Consider the following 22,950-nt stretch of genomic DNA (forward strand, 5'->3'; position numbering starts at 1 on the left):
ACTTGTGCGGACAAACCCAAAACAAACCCGAACCCTACCCAAGAAAAATTTGAACAAATTTTGATTCCAAATCTCGAACTCACATCTGTACCAAAATCCAAACCGGGAACTTAGGAAAAAATAGTAAAATGCCCACAAGTTTGAAAAGAATCTTTAATAGCAGCAAAAAATCAATGATTTTTTGGAGGAAAATCATTCAATACCCACCATGCAAAATGTTCTTAGATAATAAAACACATGATTTTTAGGGAAAAATTTGTGCAAAACCCTCTAAAGATTGGGAAAACAAGCAACCCTTGGTCACAAGAACATAAAACCTTTGCAGATCTTTTTTTTTTAAATCTACTGAAAATAAATAAAGAAATCTATAGAAACCATGATTCTTATTTTAAAAAATCACCAAAACTTTTTTATTAATAACTTGAGCAAAATATATTATATTGAAATCATTTACAAATCTTGTGCTCATTCAAGCAACACCATGAGAATTACAATCTTATTCAAACTCCTTTCAAGCAATCACACTAGAAACAACATTTGGAAGACCAATAGTCACAACTTAGAATCCACCTTTTACAATGAGACAACTACAACCAATAGAAGACCAAGAGTCACAACTTAGAATTCCACAAAGATGTCCCTCTTTGGATTTGAACCAAGGTCTCCAAAATGAGAACTCATTACTTCAATCAACTAAGCTAAACTCCTTGGACTGAGCAAAATATATTACGAAAATTTCCTCATGAAATATTCACGAAAAGCCACTAATTTTTTTGGAAACATTTGGCAAATACCAAACTATGACCTAAAACAATGAAATGATATTCAACATTAAACAAAAGAGGAAAACTTTTTAAATAAGCACTTACAAGATCTTTCCATAATGGAAACAACTAAAAACTAAAGACAGTAGAAAATTAGTAAAGTGACGAAACTACTTAAAGATCAGTAAGTTACAAAAACCTAACTGAATTAAAAGAAAGCTACTTATATGACAATTATACTAAATATTACAATATTACTTTAATAATTAAGCTGAAAACCAGAAATTTTTAATGGAATTCTGCATATACGACTTGTAAAAACAGAAAACTAACAGCCATGAAAATCTTGGCAAGAAGATGGTTTAATTCCATCCTTCGCTTCCATTGAGAATAAATAAAAACATTTGAGGCATAAGAACTGAACCTCTTTGTATCCATATCTGCATTGTTAGCCAGTCCCCCAATGTTGTTGCTACCATCCATATATTTTTCATGAATATCAGAATCAGCATATAAATCTATTCCAAAATCTCCAAAGCAATTTTCGTCTGCAATCTGTTACAACATTCAGAAAAATGTTACAAAACAATATAATATTGCAAATGAGAACTACTGCATGGCTATCTATTTAATCAAGATGCCAGGTTTCTACCCACTACAGATAGAAAGATCACACTCAGGAATGTCGGTTACAGGTATATTACGCCTGAGCCAAATTTAAAACAAAGCAAAAACCAATATAATTTCAATTTTACTATAACAAGATGAAAATGCTCATTCATTCTCAAATCATATTTTTGAACTCAGATCTGAAAAAAAAATAGAAGCTAACACTCTTACAAAAATATTTTAATGCTATCCTTATTTCAATTAGCATTCTTTTATAATGTACTAGACTACAAATACTTTAGAAAGATATAACCAAACAGAGACATTAGTAATTACAATAGTGACCACAAGTAATGGAGTACATAACCGGACTCAAAAGAACACTCAATAATAAAAAGTACATGTGTAAAGAGTCACTAGATTATAAAAATTAACTCAAACTCCAAGCAATAAAGAAATATATGAACAGAACAAGTAGTGATAAACCTAAAACAATTAATTCCCAAACCAATTGAACCTCATATGAATAGTGCAATGGGTAGGCACCTCAATAAAGCATGAAGCTAGCAAAGAACAAGGAGGGACACCATGATTGGAGACCAACACCATGACATGCCTATGGAAAAGGTACGAGTGACACTACCATCTAGTGCCACGAAAAAAGATCGTGGGCAAAATATCCACAGATGAGGGCAAATTGGGTAATGCTAGCAGTGTGTTTGGTATTTAATCTAGATCCCTTCCTAACACCCAATGTCAATAAACCCCAGTAGCAAATAAAAAACATTTAATGCATGTGAGCCTCTGCAACGCAATTTGCAAGCAAAAGAAGAAAACTTAAAGTGATTATCCAAGTCATATTGTATGGTGCATAGTAGCATTATAATTGAAACAACAAAAATTGATCTTGAGTAATCACGTCTCCCTTTATTTGCCATGTCATTTTGCAACATTTCAAATAGTAGTTTTGGGTTCTTTAATACATTATTTTTTGGCTCATTTTACAACTAGAGACAAAAAAATACAAAGCAAAGACAGACATAACATAAATTTATCAGTGTCCATCAAGAGACCACTAAGAGGGTCTAAGGGATGGCAACCACACAACGAAGGATCAGCGAACAGTGAGAACTTCACAAAGTGCCCTGGGAAAGATCGAAACCAAGCAAAGCCTAGAAAGAAGCACGTAAGTAGAAGCTAGCGAAAAAGCTAGTCCCTACCCATAGTCGAGAAGAAGTCTAGGAACAAAGGGTATGTCTCAAAACAAGGAGATGCCTCGGGCCATCTCTGAGGACTATTGAGAGTGGAGGGTTGTTGTTGTGTGTAAACCCTTGTGCGGTTGCACAGACTTGGCATGTCTAAAAATTGGGAGATAACGAGAACGCTCAATACCCCAAACTAGAGAGTCTAACGCAAAGGACATAATGAGCTGATCCATGGTCTGTCTCGAAGGGACCTCGTGATCTCCTAGAGATATAGCGCAGGACATGTTGGTTTGTGTAACAAAAGAAGGAATGGAGAGGTTAACACTCTAAAAAAAGGCAGTCGAACCTCCCTCTAATCTCATAGCATATGGGGCATTAGAAGATAAAGTGTATCTCTATCTCAATCTCCCCCATGTCACAAAGCCGACAAATACGTTCCTTTATCAATCTGGTGGTCCATTTGAATACAGAGCCAATGTGAGCCCACCCAAAAAGAGCCCATGGAGATACAAAGATGGAGCCGCGCTAGGGGTTTAACCTGTCACTTTAATATACTACCTGTATCCATCTGGATGCGCCCATTCAACTCCTACTGGGAAGGGAGAAGGTGGGTGGACGCATCCAAAGAGTACTAAAAAGGAGGAAGGCAGTCAATCTCGATTCCTACCAAACACAAAAGAGAGGAGACCTGGTCATACCAAGAAGGGGCCCAACCAATGGAGTCAACACCCACAATTGTCGTCGAGGAACAATAGGCCAAGTAGGAGTATCTGTGACGACCCCAACAGAATTAGCAAAGCCCCATAAACGAGGGAGGAATCAAACCAAGTCAAATATGGCTCTAAGTCTACAGGGGTGGGCCCCAAACTTGGCCAAAATGATACTGAGAGTAGATTGGTGGCACCTGATGATGTTCCTAAGTAGAAGGTTTGGATCTTCTCAACCGAAGCCTAATCCAACTCCAAAAGAGAGGGCCCCCAAACCACAAAACAATAAAGCACAATCAATTTGATCAAGGTATCCAAGAGAGCTATCTTCGACGTAATGTCCTAAAGATGTCGTCAGAAGAACCATCTCTCCAAAAGAGCAAGGGAACCATACCCCTTGTTGATGCAGGGTTGCAAGACAGGTTCCATGTTAAAATGGGGTACAAAGAACTCAACCACGAAATACATGTACAGAGAGATCTCGAACTCCAAACCCTAAAAAAAAAAAGTGGAGATGAGATGTCTTCAAGCAAGAAGACCATTACCTAAATCTTGCCCAGGTTAATCATTAGCTATCGTGAATCACAAAAAGATTCTAGGCCGCCCAAAAGCCTCAGAAGACCCTCCAAAGAGAAGGCTAAAAGAATTGCATCCTCTGCAAAGAGTAAATAGATATCAAAGCCTAATCTAGGAAGCAACCATCCCCCGGAAGTGAGTGTTCCCAAAGGAAGACAACCTTGCTTCACCCCAATGGTGCTCTAGATAGTGTCTGAAAAAAGCCTGTGGGGAATAATCTCATGATAATCATACAAAGAATCTCAAGAATACTCATATCGTTGTCTCTAGAAGAGAGCGCCTGAGAACAGAATCAAACGCCTTGCGAAAGTTCACAAAGCAACAACAGACCTTTGTGAAGCGGTGCCTAGCCTCCTCAATGATAGCTTATAGGGTTAGAATGTGGTCCATGTTCTGATAGTCAATACAAAGCCTAGCCTTGCCCGTTGCACGACACTGGCACCAATCCAACTCCTTAGATATAATAGTGTGCAAGGTGGCATAAAGTTTGGAGAAAGTGTGCCCCACCATGATTGTCTTGTAGTTGTTGGGATTTGAAGCCATCCCAATATTCTGAATCAGAGGAATAATGTGTTGTAACCAAAAAGCGGGGAAATTATAACAAACCACTCTATTGAAGAGCACTTGGAGGAAAGAACCCAAGACCATAATGCCAAGCTTGGAGGGTTCCACTTGGAACCCTTCTTCGTTTGCTGCCCTACTACTATTCATTGCTCTGACAGCCTCATTGATGTTGGAGAAGGTGAATAGAAGGCAGTAAAGTGGGAAGAATGTAATGTCCCTTTTTGGGACATTAGAAAAGTTAAAGGCATCATTGTATAATATTAAAATAGACTTGGAAAGCATAGACTCAAATTATAAAAGGGTCAATTTAATATTATAGAGTCGGCTAAATAGAACAAAGAGAGATAAGACGAAAGGCCAGGAAGGGGAGTCGAAGAGTCACAACTATAAAGGTAAAAGGAGATGAGACTCCTTCATTTGCATATGCTTGGATTTACTATTCAACTTTTAGTTCTCTCTTGAGAGAGTAATCAAAAAGCTTCAGCTTTCAGCAAGTATGAGGACGTAGCCCCTCGTGCCGGCAAACAATGGAGACAAAACCCATTGTCCTCGGAGAAGTCACATCAGGTGTCTCACATGTGCTTACAAGATCTTTTCTTAAAAATTCCTATCTGACTGTGAAGCTGTATTTAGGATTGGGTTTTTGGAAGTTGGTTATTGTATTGTTGCTGTATAATGCAATAACGTTGTTTTAAGGAGTTATATGTGAGTTTACTAATTTTATTCTATTGGTTTGTAACGCATTTCCATATGCTTGAATATTGAATCTTATTTTGTGAAAGAATGGGTTTATTTATATTGGTAAATCTTCTACTTTCTATGGTGTATTGTGATACATATGCCTATTTCAAGCTCTGAATATATTGCTGAAAAAAAGAAATCCAGTAAATATCCGGTTTGGGATATTTCAGTGGTATCAAAGCTGTGAATCCTGCCATCCTGTGAGGTTATTGAGTTTATAAAACCTAGTTCTCATTTTCAATTTTCAAGGCTGAGATTTGAATTGATACAATAAGCTACAGGCAGATAGAGTTTACAGCAGCAAAAAGTTGGGGTATCTGAATTCAGTAGTGTGTGCGGTGGCACCACAGGTCTCAGTGAACAGTTTGATATTTGGCGGCAGGCAGGGTGGATGGAAATCTCATAGCTGAAGAAGAGAGTTCACGTGGACAGAGAACCCTGCACACCAGACTTGCTGTAAGGTCTGGCATCTATAGCAGGATACTTGCAGTCGGGAATAATATATTGCATTACCGTTGGGAGTATTGACAACGGCAGAGTCAGCCATCAGTAGACCTTTCATTGCAGAGATATCTTCATCTACAAAGAGGTTGTGGGCCAAAGATAGGGAGCTAAGATGGAATCCCGTGAACAGTATGGACACAGAAATGATTGGAAGCTGATAGTTTCAGAGCTAAGGATCTTGGGAGGTATACCACTGGGACTACAGGCAGTGGGCTCATTCATACCGCAGCAGAAAGGAGCACCTTGTGTGAGTTACGTTTCCCTTGGAGTCGGTTATACATTGTTGGTATTTTACTAGCTTCAAAACAACAGTAGCAGAGCATGGGATTAATGAGGATAGCTGGATGACGACTCAGATCTCCTCCACAGTGAACATTGCACTTAAATATCCTCACTCCAATAGTGACGACGGGGAACAATAACAGGGTCTGCACACGGGGAACAGTAGTGCTAGTTAAGACGTCTAATATCCTAACATTGGGTCACAACATAGCTATACGAGCATCATCTCTTTTAACCAACGGCCACATATAATTGGAAAACATCGCGTCAAGAAGACCATGGGACAAGGCATTCACACCAATGCAGGTTTCACCAGTCAGTGCTAACAGAGGAGTGTCTGGCGTTGATAGCTTGTGAAGGAGATTTGGAGGAGCGTGTTGTAGTCGGAGACCAGTAAGGAGCCGGAGACCATGCCTGTGGTTGAACATAAGAGACATCGCAATTTTTTTTTTAAAGTCGTACAGGAATTTGGAGTAATGAAAAGAGACTTTTCTATTTCATATGTCATTAGAGACAATATCCAGTGGATAGGATTGAAACTGCCATATGGAAGATGGAGTATTTCTTTGAAAATAATTTAATCGAGTGGAGGCATTGAGTTGTGATATATCTCCTGGCACTCGGTAATAAGCGGACACAATAACGTGAACACGTTAACTTGTCTCAAGAAGACGGAGCTTAGTAACGCACAGCGTTACAAATAAGTCGGGTGACGCCTGTGTTCCTAGCAGGTTCTATAATTAGAAAAGCAAAACGTATGAATCATTGGTAAGGGCAGAATATTTTATTCAGAGGAGGAATTTCTTAATCGTCTTCATGCCACACATTCACGGGAGGACATTCTTTCAGCATTACAACAACGAGACTATGAGTAATTGGAATTTCTACATGATTGATATTCTTGACAGTTGGCATTCAAAGGGACGGTGGTCAGCTTAACAGGAAATTTGTGTCTGTTGTATATGATATTCACTCATATTTAACATTTTCAGTGGGTGAGATACCCGGTAAGGTAACAGTGGTACAAACTGCTTGGATGGTAATCGTTGTGATGTAATGCATATCATTCATCCTGACATTCCTCCAGCTTTACAGTCACTTTTGGATGATGAGTCTTCAGTAAAGATATTTTACTGAGTGAGTTTTCTAGGTTGGTGTTTCTATAGTCGGTGATGCATTTAGGATGCAAAATGTATTATAATGTTAATGTGTGAGTAATAGGGGATCCGGCCTCTATTGCATGCCAAAAACTAAGACCTTCAAGAAGTTGGAGCCTTTCTAGACTTTGTAAGAAGCTCACGGATAAGGAGGTGGACAAGCCACATAATATTAGGTGTGGAAATTGGGAAGTGGAGAATTTATTTATACCACAGCTACGATATGCAGCTAAAGACGTGTATACTTCTTGGTTCCTTTATGAGGCATTGAAATCTTTACACAACCAAGGATTCTTAGAAGCATGAGAAAGATTGTTCTAAAGGTGAGGAAGATAGAGTTGCAGCCTCATGATTCAGGCTATAAGAAGGAATTGAAGTTAAGGGAAACTGTGAATAAGAAGATAGGCTGAATTCTTCCTATCATCTCTGCACATAATTGTTTGTCAGTTACAAATGAGAGAAATCTTATTCCTATTTTGCATTAACCATTGACACTCAAACATTTCATTTAATGACAATTGTTTACCAAAGTGACGAGTACAAATTTGCAGTAATTAGTAGAGGTTATGACATTACTTCTTGAATATTGCAGCCCCTAAGGAAATGCCTATGCGGTTAAGTAGATGCTTGGTGTGAAACTTTGGGTTCAGAACCTGTTTGAACTCATCTCGTCAATAAGACTTTCCTTCATACATGGAATTTTTGAAGTCAAGATAAGCCCTTCACTAAGGGATTACCCTACTGTTCTTCCAATTAATACATACAAGAGTTTCTCTGTGTTGCTGAAAGGTGTTTTCCAAAGATTTCTTGGTTGTTTAGCTTGAACTTGAGATCAATCCAATATATTGTTGAATCATGAGGATTATGAGAAAATTTAATGTTCTTTCAAATGCTGTTGTTATTTTTTGGGGGGCATTGACATATGAATTTCAGAATACCAAATACATTGCAGAGGTTTCTGAATAACAACTATTGAGGGTGAAATAATATCGGCAGAGCACAACTAGGTAATGGAGGTTGGTTGTTTAAGGGAGTCTCGTATTTTGGTCAATGGTGCGCACGATAACTTCAGCTCTGGGAAAAGATTGGGATAAAATCAAGAAGGACATTATGAAGCCACAAGAGCAGTTAGCCCAAAATCCTGAATCCGATAAAAGAGCAGAGATACTCGAATTTTACAAAGAACATAAAAAACTTCCTATCTGAGTACAGAATGACTTACCGTTCAGCAATTACTTGGAGCTTCATCTAGAGCAGCAAAATCAGACCAATTTGGCAAAAAATAAGTATTTTGAATTAGCTCAAGACCTCCTTGCAAAAGACCAATGCAAAACTATGCATGAAGAATCTACAGCAAATCAAAATCATCTAACAGAGGACCTTGAAAAAGAAGAGTAGTCAACCCCCATTGATTTGCAGCCTTCTAGTGATCACACAGAAGAGGTGACACAGAGTGCAAGTTTCTGCGTTGGTGATTTGAAGATTAGCTTTGTCAAGCAAGGGGATGAGGTCAGTTGCACACGAGGTAATAGCAGGTTGGGGTTTTTGTGTGATGAACCATATATTTCCCTCATGACAGGAATTCTAAGGAACAATCCAGGATGACACTACAAGACAATGAGCTATATCAACATGATAATGAAATGCATGCATTTAGAAATCAACTGAAGGTTAATGAAGAATTGGTTGTGGCATCTTTGGTACGTTATGACAGCACTCACAAGATGGTTGAGGATCTCTACAAGAAGGTTCAAAAGGGAGTGGAAGAAGAATGGTTTGTTTCTGATTTGCAAGTGATCAAAACAGCTCTTGAAACTATGAAATCAGAATATTTGTATTTGCTTTCCAACAGGAATAACATTATTAAGGTTGTTGAAACACATGTTGATCAGCTGAATAAAGAAAGGAATGAGATTAACGAGCTCAATAGAGAGCTTAAGGAAACCCAGGAGGCATTAAATGATGCTTGGTTTTCCCTTCAGGAAGCAGAAAATCAGACTAGGATCTCGAATCACTCTCAAGAACAGGAGGATAAAGAGAGGCAAGAATTTTTCGTAGAGGTAATTGATGAACTTGATAGCATTCAGCAAACGTATGCTTTGGATCATAGTTCCAAGAATCACGGCGATTCATGCGATTCACGCGATTCGGCGATTCGATTCAAGCCAAACGATTTTTTGTGAATCGGTGAATCGAATCAGCGATAAAGGGTTTATGAAATAAGTTACTCACTAAATTTCAAGGGTTTTTTTAATTTTTCGATTCATGGCCGATTCGATTCTGATTCATGGCCGATTCACGATTTGATTCGGCCTTGCCGATTTCGATCCGATTCCGATTCTTGTTACTTTGCTTTGGATAATTGCCCCAAGCGATCAAGTTCCAAAACTTATAACACATTCAGCTTATAGAAAACCCTTTGTTTAAGGTAGATGCTGTTTGGATTTCCAATAACCCACTTTTTAAGGTAAAGGAGAGAGTTCCTCTTGGATCTCAAGAAGAGGATGATCTTGACTTGAGAAATTCGGATCGAGCTATAGTTCTTAACAGCGAAACCTGGTCACAGGATGGGAGTGGTGATTTGACTACGGTTGTGCATCATTGAATCAGTCCTCGTAGGGTTTCCGATTTCGCAACATACAGGAGTTGGTTGGATTATATACATCAGCCTTTGGATAGTTTTTGTAGTATTGAGGAGAGTTATGTGTTGAACATAGGGAATGCTCTTTAAGCTTCATTCTTATTTATAGTACCCATGTACTTGGAGGTTCTCTAGATTGAAGATGACAATATGGTATTTGTTGCGCCCAGGGTGTTACCTTCAATTTTTGAGCGACTTGTTTATTACATCATCTATTTAGGTCCGGTTGTCACCATCTACTGGGTTATGCATAGTTCATGGACACATTTCTACCTTATCATATCGGCTAGTTATGACAACAGGATTTGGGTTCCAGGTGTTGATAGCATATATCTATGGCTTATTGATAATTTGGTTATAGCTCTACTTAGTTTGAGATTGGATTCAAGGATAAGCAGAGTTGTTCTGTCTATAGGTATAGTGAAATCTTATAGATTTATATGGGATACGAGAAACCAAGTGATGGATGGGTTGTAGAGTGACACCTTGCTTCGCAATGTAGCCAGAATTGTTTTCAGATTGGGCCTCAGGGCTGCCTGTAGATTCGTATGGGATCCTAGTACTGATTGCTTGAGGACAAGCAATTTTGAGGAGAGATTTTTAATGTCCCTTTTTGGGACATTAGAAAAGTTAAAGGCATCATTTTATAATATTAAAATTGACTTGGAAAGCGCAAACTCAAATTATAAAAGGGTCAATTTAATATTATAACGTTGGCTAAATAGGACAGAGAGATAAGACAAAAGGCCAAGAAGGGGAGTCAAAGAGTCACAACTGTAAAGATAAAAGGAGATGAGACTCCTTCATTTGCCTATGCTTGGATTTATTATTCAGATTTCAATTCTCTCTTGGAAGAGTAATCGGAAAGCTTCAGCTTTCAGCTAGTATGAGGATGTAGCCCCTTGTGCCGGCAAATTGTGGACGCAAACCCATTATCCTCGGAGATGTCACATCAAGTGTCTCGCATGTGCTTACAGGTTCTTTTCTTAAGTTTTCCAATCTGACTGTGAAGCTATATTTAGGATTGGGTTTTTCGAAGTCGGTTATTGTATTGTTGTTGTATAATACAATAACGTTATTTTAAGGAGTTGTATGTGAGTTTACCTGTTTTATTCTATTGGTTTGTAATGCATTTCCATATGCTTGAAAACTGAATCTTATTTTGTGAAAGAACGGGTTTATTTATATTGGTAAATCTTCCGGTTTCTATGGTGTATTGTGATACATATGCCTATTTCAAATTCTAAATATATTGCTGAAAAAAGAAATCCAGTAAATATCCTGTTTGGGATACTTCATGGGATGAGGTGGATGGGGGGCTAGCAAAGGATATCATAAAGAGTGGGTGTGTGTTAGACTAAGGAGTTGTGGTCTAAGGTGGAGGGTGGGGGGAGGTAACGAGGGAAGAGGGTGCACAGAAAGACTTGGGGAACTGCACCAGTGAAGGGCAAAGGGATCTTCATTGCATTGTGATAAACAAATGCTTCTTATGGCAAAGAAGGCGACACACGGGAGTACGGATAGAGGGGGCAATGCAGATTGAGCGGTGAAAGGACTTGCAATACTTGTTGTATAGGATAAAGAGATAATGCAATGGAGGAAGGAGAGGAGTGCAAAATCCCAAAGCGCAACGACATGGTGGTCAAACATAGTAGAGGCACCTCCAGTGGTAATGAAGGGTTTCAAAGGAATGAGCTGCCTAAGGAAGGCGAAGGCGACATGGTCACCATTGTCAAAGGAAATGGAAGTGGGAGTGGGGATGGCCTCGGAAGGGAAGGGGTGAGAAAGTGGGGGGCTCAAATGACAAAGCTAAGGAGGGTGTGGCTGGCAAGGGGGAAGTGGGAGATGGTGAAGTGGTTGATGGAGGGAATGAAGGAGGTACAAGAGAGGGTGTAGCCCACAAATGCTCACACCTAACGGGGAACTAGTAGTTGAACTATCTAAATCTTTGGTGTAACCCCAAACAATGTAGCAGAACTTTCGGACCTATTGCAAAGTTTGAGAATGCAAATAATTGAACATTAGAGGTTAGCAATTAAAGGGGGATTCTGCTATAGTAATTAATGTTGTAGGAAAAGGTGAAACCTCCAACTGGAAACTCAATGGTCTTCTTCAGAAAAGTTAAGATATAATTAAATTATTTAAACATGTCACTTTCAATCATTTTTATCAAGGGTACTTCTCTAGCTAAAATTGTAGCTAACCTAGGATTTGATGGGGAAGTAAAGGAATTCAGAGTTCCTAATTTGTCACAAGATAATGCATAAATTAGGGGTAATGTAGACGATAGCATATGTTTAATGTTTCCATGTTACATTATAATAGATGGTTTAGGGACTTAGGGATCTTTTAGCCTCTTTACATCATGCGGCCCACAAACTGCTCGTCATATTATCATTTAAGGCATCATCATGAACACATAGGTTTCGGGCGAAGTAAAGAAAAAAATAGGCATGATTTTAATTTTCCCCATCTTTGGGATCCATTGTAATTGTACTGTCTCAATATCACCCAGCACAAATAATAGGTACTTATATGACAGTATTTAGGATGGATAGCAGAGAATGTAGTGAGCCTCAGAGTGACTTTTCATCATAGCATGGTAATTGGGTCATTATTCGATAAGATTTGCGAATTAGAGCGCTTATTAAATAGCAACGTGTTGGCTTGTCCTTCTTTATCCCTAACAACTTCCAGAGCATCTAGTTCTATTTCTGATGGATACTCCAATCTGCATGAAACCCACGAAAAGAGAAATGTCCTTCGTGGGGCGAGATAATGATTTCAATTCAGCGGTGATTAACAAAATTTCTTTTCTAACTCTCTAGTCAATGGGTTTACCCTTAATGAGCTTAATTGATTTTTTGGGGTCTTAAAGGATGAATTAATGATTAGGCTTAATTTTATGGCTAAATGATATGTCTAAGATAAGATAGATCAGAGACATTAGTCTCTGTTGTGAGTGTGCTTCGTTTATTTTGCAGGTTATGTTTGTCACTAGCTTAATATGTTTTAGTTAGAATGTTAAGTAGGAGTATACAAGTAGTACCCAAAAGGAGGATATTGGTCAATACAGATACAAATAGACCAAAGAAACTAACTAGTCTCAAAATAACAGCAGTGACAATGTTTTATCCAAACCACAAATGCAACAAGCTAAACAACTCCCACAACCCAGGGCTGAACCAGCAATAAAAACTAGAACCAACCCCAAATATTTGTCAAGTGTCCCTGTGCAATTTTAAGTTGGCGAAGACTAAATTATGCAGCCTTGTGATCATTATTATGAAAGCATCTGAGATACTGGTAGCATGTAGCCTCTAAGAAGCAAACATCTTGGAACAGAGATATCCTTCTATTCTACTTAAGGGTTTAGAACTGTCAATACTCATCAATATTATCCTAAAGATTAAAATAAATCAATTGCTCTCAAAATCTCTCCTTAATCATGTATATTCTCTCAATGTCAATGTATGAGTCTCCAAGTAAATGATCATGTCCTAAATTGTGATACAAAGTTTGGCAAATGTAAAAATGTAAAACCAGTCATAAGTGGTGACTTAAGTCAAATCTAAATGTATACTGACGTATAAAGACCACTTATTCTGTACTGCCAGTATAAAAGGGGGACCTCACAATCCTGCACTTCCCTGAATTGCTTACCCACAAGCAATGCTCTTTTGGATGTTTGAAAACCTCTATCGGTCCCCAAGGAGCACCTTGGCAGATAGGTTCTTCCTGCAATAAAAGTATCATATGACAATCTTGCTCCCTCATTCTCTTCTCTCATATGTCAATGCTGGCCATTGGAACCAATGTGAATTTCCCCACATCGTTGGATGGCCAAGTTCCCATCCTGATGGTTTAATATGTTGGCCAAGTTCCCTTTTGAGGTAGAATACACAGAAAGCATTGTGAATCCAACTATCTTCTAGCAAGTCCAACTCATAAGCTACTTCACCAACACTTTGTAAGACCCAGTAGAGCAAGGTTTGCGCTTTTCAAACTTAGTCAACTTATGGATGTTTGCATATTAGCTAATAGTGCTGAAGACCACATCCACAACCTCAAATGTTCTCTAAATGCTATGTTCATCTACTAAAAGAATTCAATGATTCTGGGCACACTGCAAGTGATTTTGGGTGCTCTTAGCATGTCTTAGCTATGTTTAACCAAGTCACTTGCTGTTGATACCCTGCTACCAATAAAAGCCAAATCTGTAAACTCAGTTCATCATATCAATATATCATAAAAGGTATTGTGCTAATGGACATTTGGTGGGTGTTAAAGCAATACTCCCCAAGGTGCAGCCATTTAACCAATGTTGTCTATTGATCTATGGCATAGTTCCTAAGTACCCTTCAGCTCATTTATTTACAGCATTTGTTTGGCCATCTCTTTGTGAGTGGTAACTAGTATTAGGGGTTAGCTTGACACTTGGCAAATAAAATAACTCCTACAAAAATGAGCCTAAAAATTACTTGTCCTTATAACTAACATTAGTTGTCCTTGTAACTAACAATACTCTTAGACAACAAATGCAACTAAAATATATTCCTAAAAAAAACCAAGCCTAGAAATTACTTGTCCTAATAACTAACATTAGTTGTCCTTGTAACTAACAATACTCTTAGACAACAAATGCAACTAAAATATATTCCTTAAAAAAGATCAGCAAATCGGCATGCTCTACACTATGTAGGAATCGAAAACAATATCTATCTGCAACTACCTAACTATAGTTCCTACTGTATACATTTGGAAGGAAGCTATAATAACCCTATAAGAAAAATATGTTCTCCCTTATGCTTTTGATTCATTGTGCCCTCCATGATATATCTAAGCACATCTGTAAGGCTCTTCCAAGTGAACCTTTCCTTGATTTTTCTACATGCCTTCTTGATTTTCAAAATTTTCTTTCATCTTAGACTTGGCATTAACATGACCTTTTCCTCATTTGAAATAAGACCATCTGCTAACTCATACATGTTGCTCTTCATGCTCCCATCTAAGATGACAGTGTCAAAAAGTCCTTCTACCATACTTTGCCTTGATAAAAACCTTCCAATCACCCAAAATGGCAGAAATAGATCAAAGAGTGGTCATTTACAAAGAGCATCAACAACTACATTCTTTATAGCCTATTACATATTTTACAAAGAGCTTAGACATTACTTTCCTATTTCACTATCTATCATTCAAGTCTCAATAGTCCAAGAAAAGCTCCAAGTTGTTGTGATCTATTTTACCACAAACACAATATTGCCTAAACTTTATCAAAGCATGCATAATGGCAAGCATTTCCTTGTCATAAATAATAAATCCCCTTTTTGAACCTTTCAACTTCTGAATCTCAAATAATATTGGTGCCCCTTTGCATTAAAAGTAGTCCAACTACCTCTATTGAGGCATCACACTCTACGCCAAAGATTTGAGAAAAATCTAAACTAACAAATACAAGGAATGAGCTAATTACCTCCTTAATCTTATCGAAAGTTTCTTGTTTTGCATATATCCCTCATGTCAAGCCTCATTTTCTTCTCATATTTATTAAGCGCACTAGTAGCTATGAGAACCCCTTAGTGAACCTTTTATAGTAGCTGCATAGACCAAAAAATCTCCCAACTATGTATGTTAAGTAACATGGATCGTTTTCTGCAAATGTACTAGCATTGCCAATGTAATTGATGTCTTCCAAGTGCAGATTTGAAGACTCGTAAATATGAGAGGAGGATGTCTCTATAGTTAATCATCATTAGTTAATATTTAATAATATAAATAACCATATATTATTATATATATTAACTAATGATGATTAACTATAGAGACACGTCTCTTCATGAAACATGTCTTCTCTCATATCTATGAGTCTTCAAATCTGCATTTGGAAGACATCGATTACATTGGCAATGTTAGTACATTTGCAGAAAACGATCCATGTTACTCAACATGGTAACAGAGCAGGTTGCAAATGTAAGAAGTGATTAAAGGAAGAAGGTAGAAAATAACAGTGAGAATTAGCAAATTATATCTCGGCGATGAAATAAATAAGCAACAAGTATTATAATGAATTTCATCGGGAGCACTGATAATAGCGAGTATTGGATATCGAATGAGAAGCGATGAACACGTTGGTGAATAGTAATACTCACCGCTAAGTCCAAATCAGAGATTTCTTATTATCTTATGGAATGGAATCATTGGTGTGGGGTTCTAAAAATATATGTTTCTACAGTCATTAAATTTCTGGTTCAATTAACATTTGCTAGTAGCAATGGATTCTACCTAATATTGACATCATGTGTTGCCAAAATCATCATATTCTGCTGTATATAAATTGAATGGCATTCCGGTAAACCTTCTTGAAATTGGCAGCAGACATTTATTATGGGCACTATATCAATGTCATTTGATCACAAACAAAACCCAAACATCTATAATTATATCCTCTGTAAAGAAAGCAGATTGAAGGAGGCATTGAACGTTTTGCAGAGAGCAGGTACAGCAGCAAATTCGTGGCCTGTGGGAAATCTCAAAGCACTGTGAGAAGCTAAGAAAGTCTGCAGCTACATTATTTTAAGTGGCGTTCAAAATGCATTTTATGGACATCCTTGAATTGCTAAGCCATGTGTAGAGAAGAGCAGCTATACCTTACAATTATTCATTCCCTTGTATTCCAAAAGCCTGTGGTGTTTTAGAAGCTGTGGATTATGATCAGGAGATTTATTGTCTTATTGTGAGAAGCGGACTTCAGTCCAATGTTTTAAGAGGTAATACCCTCTTGGCTGTGTATTGCAAATATGGGAGAAATGGACGCATGCAGATATGTAAAGATTAGCAGAATTCAGGTAGATAATTTTATGTGGAAAAGCCCATAACAAAGGGGTAAAGGATAGTAGACAAGCAACCATGGAAGATATGCACAGGAAAAGTGACATTGAAACTCGTACACTAAGTACAAGTTTTCAGCATTAAGGAAGTCATGATGGACAGAGACGGACAAAGGCATTCATACAAGCAATTCAGCTAAGAGCAGCAACAGTAACATAGAAAGGTGTCAGAAGACAACAAAGAAAATATAAAGATGACGATAATCAGTATTTAAGTCTTGATGGTGAAAAAAGTCTTATACGCCCAAACAAATATGCAGCGACTAATGTGACTGAGATCCATACAAGATGGGTATGTGGAATATCTGAAGAGAACAAGATCATCGAAAGCCCAAATGCATCTAGTGAATGACGTCTCTTGAGGAATCGACATTTTAAATTTTACCATCACCAACGATTGTATAAAGATTGATCTATTTGGACTAGTTGGCAATAAGAAGGAAGTAATCTCTGATATCGAAGCCCCTGTTAAGATGGTGACAGTGGACACATAGCACATGAGAAGTATGGGGGGGAGTTGATAACATTGAGTATCAATCCCACTAAGGTAAGAATATATGGTGGAATATGATTTTCTTTTCATTGTTTAAATTCCTTGCAATATTAATATGTAAAGGGAGAAAGAGACATCGGGCACCAATCTGATAAGTGTAAGTATGTGTCATTATTAATAATTATTTTGTAGTTATATTATGTGAAATAGTATAAATGAAAATATAAGTGGTAAAAAAAAACATTATATAAAGTAAAATATATTTTTAATGAATATTGGTATATTGAGAAAGCATCAATGACATATATTTAGTAATGAGAAAATAATAAATAGGAAACATAAATTAAAATATTATACATATATATACTTATCTATTTTATTGAAATGATCTTATATCATTATACAAACTATTTATTACTGTAGTCTCTCTCTTATTTTTATTTTTTACAAGAGCTATGTGCCTTGATCTTTTCCTCCGAGAATGTTATTGCAAGGAAAAGAGGGAGATTGAGAGGGAAACTGACATTTCATTAGAAGCAACCTTGAAAGAGAATGAGAAGATAGAGAATAAGATTCAATCAACCTTCGGTGATCACAATCATATTGATCCAGAGAGAGTAAAATATGTTGAGATGGATTCTCTAGTGATCAATAAGTTGTACCAATCAAGAGGACTCTGACTCATTAATATACCTCGTGACTGTGATTTTAATGGGCCTAACCCCTATGTACATCATAAGGAAGTTATGACTTCCAAATGATGTCACCTGTATCTACAGAAGTTATTTAAAGAACAAAGATTAAGGGGATCACCATTCCAAACTATTGAAGGACATGCTTACAACGAATATATATATATAATGATGATATGATAGATTTTAATGACGCCCACGAGGCTAAAGTAGTCTATGGAACCCACACAATCACCCCCCCAAGGCAGGAGCGGAACTAATCTAGTTGCAAAGTTTTGGTTAACTTTCTCTCCTTCTCTGAAGTTTGATAATCATAGCCATTGTTCTCTTCACTTGATCTTCCTCGAATAAGTAGTTGAAGTCCTTGTTCTGCAATATCTTTGTATAACCAGATTTGATGTCACTGTATGCCAGGCAATCTACTCCCATATTACAAAATAAACACATTCTATCTACCCACTCTTCCTTTGGAACTTGCCATCTACTAGTTTGCCATTTACCATCAACAATGTATCTCACAATCGAATCAATTTGACTGCAACTACAAACTTAACATGTAAATGTGGTAGGGAGGACCAATCCAAATTGGCTTGGAGCTTCTATTGTTCCACCTACACACCTTGCATGCTAATGACAAGAACCAAGCACTACATCTTTGTGACCCCAAACTTGCACTTGAATTGTTTTGCAAATTAAGCATGTTGCTCAAGAATTCTTGGGACGGTGTCTAGGTGCCTTATATGATGCTCCCATGTTTTGTTGTACATCAAAATATCATTAAAAAAATAATAATAAACTAGACTTGCTCATTAAACCACTAACTACTTTGTTCTTGCAAAAAAATGGTTGATGCATTAGTCAAGCCATATGGCAAGGATAGAAACTCGAAGTATCCATAATGGCATCTAAATGTTGCCTTGTTGCATCTCCTCATAGATACGGAACTGATGATAGCTTGATCTCATATCAATCTTTGAAAAGTAGATCAGTCCAAGTAATCCATCAAACCTATGAAAGGGGTTACCCTTTTTTTTTTCTATTCACGGCTTTGTAATCTATGGACATCCCTAACGACGCCAATCTGCTTTTTCACAAGTACCATTGATGGCGTAATAGAAGTAGTTTGGTCTAACCCCAAAGCATAAAAAATAATCACAGACCTCATAGAAACCAAGGTTAGTTTTAGATGTTACATGATCTTGATGCATATAATGATGAAGTTGTTTACAACAATAATATTGAAACCTACAACCCCCACTTGGCCATCGAGCTCTCATCAATAAAAATTGTGGGTGGCCACACCATCTATCACCGCAATATTATGTTGCTCAAGTAATAGTTTATGAACTCTAAAAGAGTGATACCATGGTGCTCCCAATAAAGAAACATGAGTGTCATTGCTGCCCTTCGAATTGTCACAATCTTCTTTGATTTGCTCCTCTATGGCTAGTTATGTTTTTGATACTTCAAGCTTATTCTCCTCATCAAACCCCACTTTTATGGACAAGACTTGGCCCTTGCCGAGGTTTTTGTAAACTAATTCTTTCTACAAGTGACAAACAATTTCGTTCTCCTAGGTTCATTTGTAGCCTTTTCATCGATCTTCATTGCAAATGGATGCAAATGGTTCATACATCCACTTTAATGTTTCCCTTATCGAATCCACTAATGAGAAATTTTCATTGTGATGTTAATTTGATCCTCAACATAGATGCCTCTAATGTCAAATACCCTCCTAAGAGCTCCATATAATAATTGTGCAAAAGCTTCAATTGGGCCCCTAAGAGGCTCAAATAATCCCTCAACTAAGAGGATAGTGATCCTCTTTTTCCGAAACATCCAAAAGTTAATCTACTAGATATGCATCCACTAAACTTGTTGCTTTATGTTTCTACCTTTTCAAAATACTAGCTGAAAACTTTGAATGTCTAGACAAGCTTACGTCCTTGACTAGTAAGATATGATGCCACCAATCATATAGTACACCTTCGAAGTATAATGTAGCAAACTCAAACCTATCATCTCACGTAACGAGTTTGAACGTAAAATATTCCTGAAATTTCTACAACACGGCCCCAAAAAACATTGTCACTACCAAAAAATGTAGGTGCACTTAATTTATTGACTTTTTTTTTTATCTAATTCCTTTTGCATATCCCTTCCTTGCTAACTCAAATGCATGTCAAATAGTACAGCTCCATTCATTACATCAATATTTTCCTAGTATTCTCCAAATAACTTATCTAACTACTTTGTAAAAGTTTATCGTTCTAAATCTTTCTTCCCTCTAGACGAACACAATTTTTTAGGGTTTTGGAATGGAACTTACTGGTTTCCATATGATTTTCATTGGCCCTTCACTCTTCAACTTTCTTCTAGAAAAACTTTCAAGTTTCTACTTCCCACTTCCCTACTCCCCAATCAACGCATCTATTTTCACCATCTCTCGTTACCATCTTTGTTTGTGGACTCAAGCCCTGACCTCATATCGCATAAAGTTAAAATGATATTTCCAACCCCCTTTCCCAGTACTCCTTCCCTCATTCTACATGGGACCTTTGTGTTTCTAGTTCCTTTTCTATGTTCCAACATTCACAACTTGTTCTCTGGAATCTTTGAGCACCAATTAACTGTATGTTGTAAGCCACCCAAATATTTTCCTTCCTTTGTGCTTATGATAGCCTACATCGTGGATCCCTCAACCCTAACAGGTTTTCATCATCTCTTTTCCATCTTCAAGTATAAGATTTCCTATATCGCTTTGCCTCCATATAAATTCATTTGTGGACTTTTTGGAGTTTTATTGCTTGCATCTCTCTTGGCAAATCCATCAATAAGATCTCAACCACCTAACCCTTGCCTCCCTTTTAATGCATTTCTTTGCATACCTTCAAAGCTTTTACTACCCAACTACCTAGGGATAAAATGTCTACTTGTGCCTCCCTTTTCCCCCTTGGACCTTTGCAAGTTTCAACATTGGTCTCCCCCAAATCCTAATTTATTTTACCTTGAATGCTTTATTTAGCCATTTAACAAGGCCCGTGATTTTATTTTTCCCCTCTCACCTAAAACCCCTACTTCTCGACTCTTGAATCTACAATTCCCTTCAGTGATCACACATCCTCCAAACATTCAATTATCCAAACCCCTAGCTTTTGACCGCCGACATATTTTTTAGCATCACACACCATTCATGTTTGAAATTTGTTGAACTTTGATTGTTCAAAGACAAATCACCACCTAGCCAACACAAAACCTAGAGACATTGTTAATGTTTAGATATGACTGTGTTGAAAATAAGCAACTGCCCTAATCCTGCCAAAATGATTTTAAACTCAATTAGAGCACAACTCAAATTACAAGGCACCGCAATAATAATAAAGACAATACAAATTTCTTTTATGCATGTATGTCTTGGCACAATTAATTTTTTGACATGAAAAGAGACCCTAGAAACCCCGAAAATTTATTGAGAACACCAAGAACATATTACAACAAAATGTTGTAAATGCATGAAGCAATAATGTAATGAGTGTTGGTCATTAAGGCAATTTCCTAATTGCATAGTTTAAGTTGTTCTGTAGAAACAAGCAATGCAAGTTGAGCCCATAATGGAACAACAATTTGTAAATGATACGAAGGAAGTGTTCGATAATTCTGTAATTGATGTCAAAAAGAAATATGCAGATTGTTACTCACCAAATGAAAGTATTCAGCTTATCATCTGTCAGTGCTATTCACTAGATAATATAGTATTCGTATTCGGAATCATTTTCTAAGTTATAATGTTCTTGAACGTAATCAGCACATTGTCACCTACTCTTGGACAACGTAATAACCATTATATTGTGGCACCGTGCTTCCATCGCATTCACTATGAAGAATTTGCTAGATTGAATGTGTAGGTATTCAAATCTTTGAAATGAAGATATGGGAAATGCAATCCATATAAATTGATGGTGCAATTAATACATAGTGATATTATTTCTCACATAAACTGTCTCAAATTTGTCATCACAGGAAGAATCTCCAAAATTCACCAAAAATGATTCTCGAATGGGAGTTCTTCCCAGAACCGCAAACTCCTTGCAACTGATTTTCATCCTTTGGTTGCAACATAAGATTATGTTCAACACTGTTGTGCAAAGGTGCATAATCTATATATCATGGGACAACTTCTTGGCTAATAAAGGGAGGACAATTTGGCAGGCCATCCTTTCATTCCTTGTGTTTGTTGTTGACTTTATACCAGAAATAAAAATAAGAAGCACAAACAAAAATAGTGAATACAAAACACGGTAATTACCCTGGTAAAACGTCCAACTTGAGGGAGAAACACCCACCCACAGAAAATCACTTTATTGATAAATATACAAAGTCTGATATACAAGATTGCACCAGGACAATGGTACTTAGGGTGCGGGAACGGATACAACTATTTTTCAAAATAGGGGACAGGGTACTTAGGTAAATCAAAATTATTTTTTTAATTAATTTAAATATATATTTTATAGAAAATTTAATTTAATAATATGAATCATGACAATGAGTTTTTGAAACAAGAATCGTGATGGAATTTGCAAATGTAAGGTATTATTTTCAGTTTCAGATTTGCAATGAGTTTGTAATTATAATATATGCTAAAGTTTTAGATGCATAACAAAGAAGGCAAACTTTAAACATCAACAAGAAGATTATAAATCATATAAGAATGACATATTGCAAATGATAAACTTCTGATTGAACAATGATGAAGTTTGTAGTTAATCAGTCTTGTATCAGAATTTCAAACTATTAAGATAATATCTTATACTTTCTATAATAGTCAACTACTTGTCTGTAGTCCGTCTTTCAGTCTAGATAGGAATGTTTCCTATCCCGTCTCTTTTTTCTTCAGTCCAGATAGGAATGTTTCCTATCCTGTCTCTAGTTTTGTTTCTAATTCCGTCTTCAGTCTACGTTGTTTCTTTTAGAAACAACGTCCTTGTAATTCTTTATAAGGAACACATTTGTTCCTCTGTTAATTAATGAATCATCCGGAAATCCGTTAATCTGCCAACTCTTCTTGAATCTTGTAACATGGTATCAGAGCTCGGCCATATGAAGTTCGAGTGCCGGAAACGTT

At 37.1% G+C, this 22,950-nt stretch overlaps 1 protein-coding gene and 1 pseudogene across 5 annotated transcripts in view; one reads left to right on the forward strand and one right to left on the reverse strand.

Moving 5' to 3' along the window:
* The window catches only part of LOC149557083 (uncharacterized), a 68,604-nt gene that overhangs the window by 24,729 nt on the left and 20,925 nt on the right, over positions 1–22,950 (reverse strand). For all 5 annotated transcript variants that reach the window (XM_089831766.1, XM_089831770.1, XM_089831768.1 and 2 more), the window contains one exon: positions 1,189–1,319. In XM_089831766.1, the coding sequence (XP_089687892.1) occupies positions 1,189–1,319 (131 nt within the window). The remainder of the gene's footprint in view (positions 1–1,188; positions 1,320–22,950) is intronic.
* LOC149557084 (3'-5' exonuclease-like) lies at positions 5,783–7,604 on the forward strand (annotated as a pseudogene).

Source organism: Cupressus sempervirens, chromosome 5 (assembly GCF_028749045.1).
Source record: "Cupressus sempervirens isolate cs-2001-9-10 chromosome 5, ASM2874904v1, whole genome shotgun sequence".
Classification (NCBI taxonomy): Eukaryota; Viridiplantae; Streptophyta; class Pinopsida; order Cupressales; family Cupressaceae; genus Cupressus; species Cupressus sempervirens.